Source organism: Hibiscus syriacus, unplaced genomic scaffold (genome assembly GCF_006381635.1).
Source record: "Hibiscus syriacus cultivar Baekdansim isolate YM2019G1 unplaced genomic scaffold, ASM638163v2 tig00000340_pilon, whole genome shotgun sequence".
NCBI lineage: Eukaryota > Viridiplantae > Streptophyta > Magnoliopsida > Malvales > Malvaceae > Hibiscus > Hibiscus syriacus.
Window position 1 is genome coordinate 4,400,457 of NW_024061783.1, and position 10,322 is coordinate 4,410,778.

General features: G+C 37.1%; 3 protein-coding genes across 3 annotated transcripts; all 3 read right to left on the reverse strand.

The window, feature by feature from the left end:
* Window positions 1-1,180: 1,180 nt before the first annotated feature.
* On the reverse strand, window positions 1,181-3,644 carry LOC120203434 (coiled-coil domain-containing protein R3HCC1L-like). Its single transcript, XM_039203731.1, has 4 exons — window positions 3,314-3,644; window positions 2,598-2,759; window positions 1,777-1,866; window positions 1,181-1,564 (listed from the first exon to the last, which is right to left on the reverse strand). Exons 1-4 carry the CDS (start codon window positions 3,615-3,617, stop codon window positions 1,377-1,379), a joined length of 744 nt encoding a protein of 247 aa, XP_039059662.1. The 5' UTR covers window positions 3,618-3,644; the 3' UTR covers window positions 1,181-1,376.
* Window positions 3,645-3,892: 248 nt separating this feature from the next.
* LOC120203441 lies at window positions 3,893-4,353 on the reverse strand. The gene is made up of 2 exons (XM_039203738.1): window positions 4,073-4,353; window positions 3,893-3,987 (listed from the first exon to the last, which is right to left on the reverse strand). The coding sequence occupies exons 1-2, from the start codon at window positions 4,351-4,353 to the stop codon at window positions 3,909-3,911; spliced, it is 360 nt and encodes a 119-aa protein (XP_039059669.1). The 3' UTR covers window positions 3,893-3,908.
* Window positions 4,354-5,248: 895 nt separating this feature from the next.
* Window positions 5,249-8,888, reverse strand: LOC120203451 (BEL1-like homeodomain protein 1). The gene is made up of 6 exons (XM_039203747.1): window positions 8,790-8,888; window positions 7,546-8,601; window positions 7,088-7,461; window positions 6,947-7,007; window positions 5,560-6,328; window positions 5,249-5,529 (listed from the first exon to the last, which is right to left on the reverse strand). The coding sequence occupies exons 2-5, from the start codon at window positions 8,458-8,460 to the stop codon at window positions 5,585-5,587; spliced, it is 2,094 nt and encodes a 697-aa protein (XP_039059678.1). The 5' UTR covers window positions 8,461-8,601; window positions 8,790-8,888; the 3' UTR covers window positions 5,249-5,529; window positions 5,560-5,584.
* Window positions 8,889-10,322: the final 1,434 nt, after the last annotated feature.

Here is a 10,322-nt window from a genome sequence, read left to right on the forward strand (position 1 = left end):
CGCACTTCCAGAAGGTATGCGTGGAAGCAGGATCATGAACTCCCAAGGGAATTTGGAGATTTATTCAATTTGAAATATCTGAACTTGTCAAGGACTCAAGTGAAGGAGCTTCCGAAATCGATCGGTAAACTGTCTAACTTGCTGACATTACTCCTCAACTTTGTCAAAATTCATAAACTCCCAGTGAATGATATAGATTCTGCAATTCAGACTATAGAGAGCATATGTGCACCATTAAACATTTGTACGTTAAAGAGTTTGCAAGTTTTATCATATGTCAAAGGAGAAGATACCTTCTTGATTAAGCTCAAAGAAATGACACAATTGAGAAGGCTTGGACTTGATGGAATAACAGTAGCTGATGAAATACCCCTATGCATCTCAGTTGAAAGAATGGAACACCTTCATCACTTATCCTTGACTGCTCGACCTAAGGCTACACTAAAGCTAGACGCTCTTTCATCAGCTCCTCGCATCTTGAGAAGCTTCTTCTGATCGGGAAATTGAGAACCGTGCCACAGTGGTTTAACACCCTACAGAACCTCAAGTACTTGAACCTACAGTGGTCAGAATTGAGGGAGGATGCACTTCCTCACATCCAAGCATTGCCTAATTTGTTGGTCAAGTCTTTCAAGTAATTCATTTCTAGGAGAGCGCTTATGGTTTATTGAAGGATTCCCAAAGCTTAAGATTTTAGATATAAAGGGGTGCCCTCAGTTGAACGAGATTTTGGTGGAGAGAGGAGCGATGCCAAATCTCGAAGAACTACCGAGTCTTGAGATGCAGAGAGTTGAGGAGATTGCCATATGGTTGGGAGCATCTAACCCATTTGAAAGAGGTGCGCTTGTTTGAGGTTTCAAATGACCTTGTAGAGGGTATATGCGGAAAAGTAAATGACCTCCCAACTTCACCATACATATCACTCATTAGAATCATTGATGATCATGATGATGAAGTTGAATCAATGTGGATATGTCAAATCCTTAATTAGGTGATGTTTACGACAGCAGGCCGCGACTATAAGTACTCATGGATGCTTTTCATTTGTTTCAAATAATTGCTGCCAAGACATCATCGATATGATGGTAATCAGGTAGCAACTTGTAATGAATAACATGTTTTATCTGGAATGTTGAACATTTTGAAGGTGATAGTAGGCATTATGGATCCGAGTTTGATATCAAAGGTAAATTTTCCAGAAATATGAACCAGAAGAACATACAATCATGCAATCAACGTTAATCTTCAAAGAAAATATGAAACTGGTTCCCTTAGTTGTGTTGCAGAACCTGTTGAGTACAAGCAAACAAGTATTCAAGCTCCATATTTTGTTTTTTTCCCTTTTGGATGGTTAACATAAGAACCCTTCATTCGATTCAGTCATCGCCCCAGGCATCATCTTTCAACTTTTGCCTTGTAGTTATCCGGTTCCTCCTGGCTTCTTCCTGGCTTCTCAGTTCTCTAGAACCAAAGGTGGATGGCAATTTCGATCCTATTGCCTGAGCAATCAGCCTCTGGGCAGTTCTAACTGATGTCTGCGGTCTTTGCCGAGGAGGCTCCAAATCTGGGAAATGAACAGAACACATTTTTACCGCTATCAATATTTTATCTTACTATATACCTTCATTAGATAAATCCTACAACTCTAAACAATGCAAAGTTGCAAACAAATTAAAGCTGAAGCTGAGGGCAACTAAATGAAATGCACAAGAAGCATTTAAAATTGGAATGCAGATGTTATTGTCCAACTAAATGAAAGTAAGCTATTTAAAGTACCTCTAGCTGAAATTGAGCCCAAGAGCACATCATCCTTGTCAAGTATGCGTACAGTAAATGGACAACGAACATGGCTGAAGACTTCAAGGGCTGGCATCAAATTTTGAGATAGTTAGCCAAATAAAAACTATTGTTGCAGAACTTTGCAAGCTGATTGTAGATTATGACAAAACAAACATGCTTTACCCTTTCTTAAGAGCAATGCTAGATTGTTCAAGTGGTACGAAAGGAAAAATAAAAACATAACATTGAAGTTGATTCTCATTCCAGGTCTGGCATTGTCTCTATAGTCCAGATATAGACAACCACTGGATGCAATTCAAGTTGATTTACGAGTCCTATGGTTGTTTCTACTTGAACGATTCCCATGGACATATTTGGCACATAAAATATTTGCATTATGATCTCTTATTGGCTTTGAGATGGAAGCAAATAAAAAATTGGCTGAAGAGTTCATGTTTCATCAACATAAAATCAAGATTTTGAAAACTAATTTACACAACTAAATTTGAAGGATAGATAGTCGCTCAAGAAAGGAGAAAGTGAAACATGTAAAGTTTGTTCACAATTCCAACTAAAAGGTAAGTGTGAAGATATCATTTTCCATAATTGCATCATGTTCAAGGGCAAGTATTTAATCAAGGGGAATAATGCTTGTATCCAGCCCCAAGTTTGAATGATGCACGTTAAAGTGCTATAACCATGATGATACTTCTAAACAAGTGGAAAGTGGAAACATTTTTAAGAAAATTGCCCCTACCTCAAAATAACTTTAGAAATCTATTTCACAGAACATAAACAAAGAAGTTAGTAACTATTACCAATAGAAGGTGTTCGAAATACTGCAAGGGCAGTTGTATCATTGACCCAGCGAATGGCAACTCCTTGATCTCTGAAGTTCTCAAAAAGCTTCTCTAGGTCTTGTGTCCTAGTACTTGGTGAAAAGCCGGCCAAAACAAGAACATGGTGTGTGCCATATCTAGCTGCATTCAAAAGAATTTCCAATCCTAATGATTAGTATGATCTTGAAAGACAATACAGAAAAGCTAACGTGAAAATTGACTGTCAAACTAAAATCAGCCTTCTAATATTATCTATATGGTTTTAGAGGCTTAACAGGAACATATTCAAATCCATGAAAATAACTTAATTCTTTCCCCTAGTCGTGACTTGAATTTATCTAACTGCAATGAAGAAAAATAAAATAAGAACAAAAATGCAAAATATAACACAGAGTTCCGAACCTTATACAGGAACTTTCATTCGTCTTGTTATATAGATATATGAAAAGAGAAGGAAAGACCATAAATAACTTGAAATCATTGAAAGAGATATGACAAGATGGAACAAAGTTTGTAGTAAAAACAGTGTATAATATTTCAGTTTGAAAGGAATGCTATGTCACGATAGATCAAGGCCTGGAAACAAGCAAATAAGCATAGTTTCAGGTTCACTAAGAAAAGACTTAGTCACCTATCTCCTACATATATAGTCATTTGTGGGAAAAAAACTGGAATTTTGAGACATAAATGCTTACGTTCAACCGTTTTTGTTTCAGGGTGTTTGCCCACATCCTCATTCTCAGTATCTTCAGGAGCAGACAAGTCAGATAGTTGATCACTGTACAATTCACTTCTTTTATATGAAAATGTCCCCCTTCCACGTCTCTTAGGGGCTTCGACTTTACTATCCTCCAATGAAAGTTTTGATACTCCAGGCAAACATTCTGAAGAAAGCAACTCATCCGGTTCACTATCCGCAATGGCTTCCCAATCTGTACAAACCATTAGAATTGCAAATCCATAGCAGGTCATCCATTTTAGGGAACCATAGAAAATCATTCAGATGGGCTAAACTACTAAAATAAAACATACCATCATCTGAAGAAGAGTTAGGTGGCAAACAATCATCGGGCAGTACAGGTAATTTTCCACGGTTCGCTTTAGCCAAACATTAAAGGGAAAAAAATTCAGTTCCACATAAATCATAAGAGATAAATGCAATAAAATCCCCCCAAACCCCAACATATTAGGTTTTCCCATGACACCAAGCCACAAGAGAAGCAAAATTTTCATCTTATTAAAGCACCAAAATAATATAAATGCATTCAGAAACAAAAGCAAAAAGGTAAATCATTTGCCATTTGCAGCCAAAGAAACATTAGGTGACGTTAAAGAATCCTCCTTCAAGTCCTTGTTTTTCAGTGCCGCACTGAAGTTCAAACGAAAGACAGGTAATTTAACCTTGAAATCATTTCCATTTACATTAACAAGAAAGAAAGAAAGAAAGGGAGTACGTTGAAGAGTGAGCACGAAGTTTGAGAACAGAAGCGCGTGAAAGAAGTTCATCGGATTTAAGGGAGAAACCGATGGAGGAATAGAGGGAAGCTAAGTCGGAAAGGGCAGAGGCTAATCGGAGGTCTTCGGACGGCGTCGTTTCGATATCGGAAATGAGGTCTTCGAGGAAAGTGATGGCGGTCTGCATGTCTCCGGCAGCCACCAAATCCTCCACTTTCTCACTCCAACTCGCTTCACCTGTTTTTTCCATTTGGTTGCTCTGTTCTCCTCCGCATCTCATAACAGCAAAACTATTTTATAATTCTAAGACTTCGTTTCTTGAATCTTGAAGCCCAGCCCATTCAAGTCTCAATAATTCATCTATAAAAGCCTAAACCACAAAGTCTTAACTTTCCCCATTCTATTTTTGGGCCTAAAAATTTAACTTAATTGTCAATTAAAATTTGAGTTAGCATAGAACACTCTTCTCTGACACAAATTTCATTAGAAAAAGTCTTCATCAACTTAAAATCTTACGTAAGTCAAATATCCATTGAAGTATCACTGTTAGGTCTTCAACAACTTCAATTTTTATGTAATATTTGTTAGATCATCGCTTAATCGGTTTACTCTCCTACAATTGGAAACTCATTACAATAAAATTACTCTTATACGTCTTCAATATATATAGCTAACAAAGCTGTAACAACAAATAACTTTGAAACTCATAACTCAAATCATAGTTCATGATATCATTTATTAGAAATTTGTAAGGGGAAGAAAAATATAAATGAGATCAAGATAAAATTAAGACATGCTTAAGAGACTGGATTTGATGTAGTTCGGCCTTACCTACCTTCATGGATGAAATAAATAAATAATCCACTATAAACGTAGAGATTACAACGAACACAAATATATTGAATTTTTTGTATCTCAAAAATTTGATATATCTATCCAAAAACTTGATTATTATCCAAAAACCCTCTCTCAATATCTTTACAAAATTCATCTCTACAATATAAACCCTAATAGTTATCGAGTTTAAAACAAAAATTACATTTATATAGAGTAATTTTTTCTCGTAATTCTCTAAAATAGTTGAAGAGTAAATAATTTTGGTCACTAAAAATCATTATCCCATAAATTTTTTTATTTAAATAAATTTAATCACAAAATTATAAAAACTAAGAGCATAGGTAAGTTGAAATATGGATGGTATACACCCCATAAACCATTTTAAAGATCTATATTATAAAATAAAATGTTTCAAATATCTTCAATTGTATCAAATAAGATATAATGCTCAACCTTAATATTTCAAGCCTAAACTACGTAAGAATATATACGAATTACCTATATATATAAACCATCGATCTTCCCTTTACAGTCGAGCAAGCAGCATATGTATATATATATATATATATATATATAGAAACTGATCTTCGGCCTTCTTTTATGCATGCTCTTCCGAAGTGTTTCGGAGAATATAACCGAAAGTGAATGCAATGGGAAGGTTGGGTTTCGTATTTTCATGCCACAAAATCGGGTAACAATTGAGCAGCAAACCTCTTCCTGTTTTGCATCTCAAAGGTGGTCGAATGAGAACCTTGTTGTGCGTTATTGATTGAACAAAACTCAGATTCCGCTGCCCCTAATTCTATCCTTCTTCCTAGCTGAATGCTCTGGTGGTGGTTCCCCGAGAGTGACAGATTCTCACAATGGGGAAGGCCAAGGGTGAGCGAAACACTGTTCCCATGAAACCTCGGTGTCAGCTGGTCCGGATCGAACCTCCTGATATCTCCCATCGCACCACCGTATGTGGCAAATCCACCGCCGGGAAACGAGTAACTGTCTTTGGGCAGCCTTTCATCACCCTGCTTCATTTCCATGTTCATTGAAAGGATACTGCTAGGGGAATTCTGCAAGTCATTAACAGTACTACCTCTTGTCTTTTTGGGGCTTCTTTGAGATGCACCGTCGAGGTCGGAGGAGCCGATGAGATTGAAGGGTGTTTGTGGGAGAAAGGAGGGTTCTCCATTGGAAAATTGATCAGTAGAGGGAATATTGATGGAATTCTGGGTTTTGACTTGTTCCATCATGAATGATACGTTCTCTTGCCGGCCACTAGAGGTAGATCCCGACTCCTTTTGCCCAGTTTCGTTTGGGGTTGGTTCGCTGCCATTCTTGTCTTGTTCCTTCACTTCCTCCATGTACATTTCTTCAACCATTGGCTTCCATAGCCGAACTCGAGCATTTATGAACCAGTTTGACACCTGCATTCCAAGTTGAGTTATACAGTCCCTAAAAGCTTAGCTAACGGTTTTCTCCTATATATAAAAGAAATCTCCCATATACAAATCCTAAACTTTACATTTTAAACCCTAAACTACAATAATACATACTACTTTTGATCTTAGACTATATCACTATGTATGATCGGAACTGGTTTATTTTAATTATTATTTAAAAATAAAATATAATCATTTAAATAAATTATTAAATTTAATTAATAGTTTTAAAATTTATATTTATATATAAATATATTTATATGCATGTAATTGAGGTTTATTTTTGTGTGTAATGTACATATTTAAAAAAAATACTTATATGTCTGAAACATATCATCAAAATTAGGGATGATAAAGAATGTTGCAAAATCTATCATCATTCCATTATTAGCACACTCTATCCTACTAATAGCTTCGTTTCACTGTGGATGTTTAATTTTGGAATCTATTACCACTTCCATGGGTACTGGAAGCATTATTAGCCCTTTAGTGATATAATCTCTGTTAATTACTATTTCTATGGATTTTATCTTAAAAATATTCTTTCAAACTCATTCAGATAATGAATATTTTTTGTTAAGAGAAAGATGTTTTAAGACATACCTGGCTTCTTGTAAGCCCTGTTTGTTTGGCAAGCATATGTTTGTCTGAATCTTTAGGATAGCTGATGACAAAAATAAAATCAAAGTTAATCCGTATATGCTAGTCATCTAATTATAGTAATTCTAATTTTGTAGTTCATACGGATGAAGAAAATGCTCGAAAAGCCAAGCACGAAGGACGGAAACTGCTCGTTCGGGTAATCCTCTTTGGGGTCTCCAAGCATTGTGTTGGACCATTCCCAGCTGCTGCAACGCTCGCTGTTGCCGGAGCTGATGATCCACGTATCGCAACCTCGATCCCTCCACTTTTGCACCCAAGCAATCCTCTTCCCCTAATATCTTGCTCGTCGCTTTGATTTGTCCGGATATCGCATCTTTAAGACATCGGAACTGCTTCGAGATCGTCTTCAAAGCAACGGCAGTGTACGCTTTCGCAGCACCGAATCCGGCCGCCTGCTCGAACGATGAAACCACTATTTGCATTTGATGATGGTACTGCCTGTATCTTTGCTCCACCTTCACAAACAAAGCGCCACTAACATTAGTGGAAGATAATAGATCTATACATAGAGTAGTAATTCCTTCAATTAATTAGCGAACCTCATCGAGCATGTTGATTTGCTTTGCTTTCTTCATCTGAAGCTCCTGTCTTTGTGATGTGGTGAGCTCAGCTCCACATTTGGTTCCATCTTCAGCAGCACTTGAAGCTTCAGCAGCCACTGATTCTTTGTTCATCTTTATCTTCTCCCTGGTCCCCTCAGACACGTCAGTCTTTTTCCCTTTCCCCACATTAACCACTTCATCAAGAAGCTCTTGCGCTGCTCTCAAGTACCTTGATCCCAATACCACACTCTGAGCCCAGGAAATCCCGTTTGAAACCACGGAAACCGACGACGGTGAGTTCCCCATTATCCTCACGTCGTCGGCCAGTGACATGGTTGGGACTTGAGGTTGTTGTTGTCCTTGTATATCTGTTTCGACATTATTGCTCGACCTATTATAAGCCGCTTGTTGGGATGATAAACTCAGTGACAAACGTTGCCTCGGCGACACCACCGGCCGACGAAACCCCGTCTGCGACGAGACGACGTCTTGGGACCCACCCGAGTTATTATGATCTGCTGCTGCCGACACGACCTGAGGATAACTAGTACTTCCTGTTGGAGAATTCTGATGATCAAGGCTCAAAGTGCCCCATAAATTGGAGTGGAAACTGGGGACTATACCGTGAAGAGGCGATGAACGGTTGGGATCATCGGAATTTACCGGCCTTATGGAAGCCGATGGTAGTGTCGGGAGAGGAAGACCGAGGAAGCGCTGTTGGTTGCTAGGCGGTGGCGCTTGGGGTAAACTTGTGGGGTTTAAGAAGAACACGTTAGGGGCGGCCGCGGCTGGTTGGTGTGTATCGGAGTAAGGAACGTAGTTGGGGTTCATAAGAAAGAGCGTTTGCATCCCATCAGGTGTAGTAGCTGAAGCAGTTTGGAATTCCGAGCTTCCATGAAAGTACGTCGCCATCTTGATTTGTAAAAAAAGAAAAAGAAATCCCACTTGTACCAGTACCAGCGTACGGAAACTGCACAAGTTCTTTTTCACCGGAAAGACAAGAGATTGACTTGAAGTGAACAAATCAGCCCATTTTGATGTTCAATTCATAACCTGGGAAAAAATAAAGCGAAACCCAAAGCACAGATAGGGAAAGATTTGATCTTTAAAAGTAAAAATAAAATAAAAAAAAGAAGGAAATCAAAGGAAAATGATCAGTTTCTCTGATAAAGAATAAAAAAAATCGAGAGGGGAAAGGATTAGGAAGCCGTCAAAGGATGTTGTAGAGACAGGTAAAGTACCATATTCCAATCCAATTGTGGCTAAAAACACACGAGAGAAGATGCATATCCGTGAGAGTCAGCACACGTTCTCTCTTTGGAGGGGGGGGGGACTATATTCTGCAGATATTGTCAGCCTTCTTTGCTATTTTCCTTTTGGTTCAAAATAATTGATGATAACTAAAAAGAAAAGAGAAAGAGATGGTGGTTTCCATTATCTTATCTCTCCAATGGTGTTAGGTAGCAGTACTATATTTTGAAAGCGAAATAAAAACCAAAAGGCGTTTTTACCTAAAAATTACATTCATAGAAATTAATTACTTGTCAAGTACCGTTTGAAAAAATTTTATCGATCTAATACTCTTTGTAAAATGACGCAAATGATGATCCGTACCTTTTATAATTGGTTCCGAATTTCTTGGCCTTTAAAATCTCTCATCGCTTATAAATATCCCCCTTCAACCGTAAACATCACCACATCAATTTCTCCTATATTTTCTTCACTAGTTCTTTCGATCTTTTGTTGTAAGGTATTTTTTTAATATATTACATTTACTTTATATATGATTATTTGAAAAAAATTATTATATTAATTATTTTCTATTATTTTTTGTGGTTGTAAAATTAGAAAGTGAGATCATACGCTAGACATTTTTTTTCGATACAGTAACAATATAAAATTATATTATTTAAATTATTGTTAATATTTTTAAATTTTTTATTAGGTTATATTTTAATTCATATATTATTTATTTAATTAGGCGTATTTCAGCTATTGTTTTTGCATATATAAGACTCTCAATCTTTCAAACTCTCAGAATGACGCGTATTTCAACTATTGTTTACTATGATGGAGAAATTCGAGAAAATGAAATCGGTGTCGTGTTTGTATCAAATTATTCTGTCAAAATATTCTTGAAAATAAACATAACTCTTGAGGAGCTAATAACAAATATTTCAATGAATGTTCATGTTAGAAGTACTAGAAGATTGTCCTCGCTTCAATACAGATTTTCAACATCGATGTTTCCGTTAACTTATATAGCGTTTGAACTATCGAACTATGACGATGTTGCAATGATAGTTGATTATCAAAATCATTATTCAGACGTTGATATGGAGATGTATGCTAAATTTGTTGAAGTGTGTTGTTTGTGGTATGTCATTATGCTCCCACTATGGGATGGCTCAACAAGTTGATTAAGTGGACATCACAACTACAATAATGTGTAATGATTTTAACGTCATAATAGGAAATCCGCATCATGGTGTCATCCCATCAAGTTCAATGGGAGACATTCATCAACAACTTCTTATGATATGTACCGAGGTGACTCCACAAATAATTCGTATGGCAACATCGCTTCCAGTTCAAGGGGAAGACATTCATCTGCTAATTTCTTTGACTTGAATATGGAGATGTCCTCGACGCAACAATCTGTGCAATACCAATTTGACACGATGCCTCTAAGCTCCAAGGGGAGACATTCAACTGTGAGCTTCTTCGACCTCAATGTCGAGATGCCTTCAAGTTCAAGGGGAAGACATGCAACT

Coding starts and splice junctions, on each gene's coding strand:
- LOC120203434 (XM_039203731.1), bottom strand. CDS start 3,617: ATGATTTTCTATGGTTCCCTAAAATGGATGACCTGCTATGGATTTGCA. Junction 2,760..3,313: donor TGAAACAAAAACGGTTGAAC/GTAAGCATTTAT, acceptor TTTTGAATGCAG/CTAGATATGGCACACACCAT. Junction 1,867..2,597: donor ATTTCGAACACCTTCTATTG/GTAATAGTTACT, acceptor ATTTGATGCCAG/CCCTTGAAGTCTTCAGCCAT.
- LOC120203441 (XM_039203738.1), bottom strand. CDS start 4,353: ATGAGATGCGGAGGAGAACAGAGCAACCAAATGGAAAAAACAGGTGAA. Junction 3,988..4,072: donor CTTCGTGCTCACTCTTCAAC/GTACTCCCTTTC, acceptor TTTGAACTTCAG/TGCGGCACTGAAAAACAAGG.
- LOC120203451 (XM_039203747.1), bottom strand. CDS start 8,460: ATGGCGACGTACTTTCATGGAAGCTCGGAATTCCAAACTGCTTCAGCT. Junction 7,462..7,545: donor AAATCAACATGCTCGATGAG/GTTCGCTAATTA, acceptor TTGTTTGTGAAG/GTGGAGCAAAGATACAGGCA. Junction 7,008..7,087: donor TTCGAGCATTTTCTTCATCC/GTATGAACTACA, acceptor TTTTGTCATCAG/CTATCCTAAAGATTCAGACA.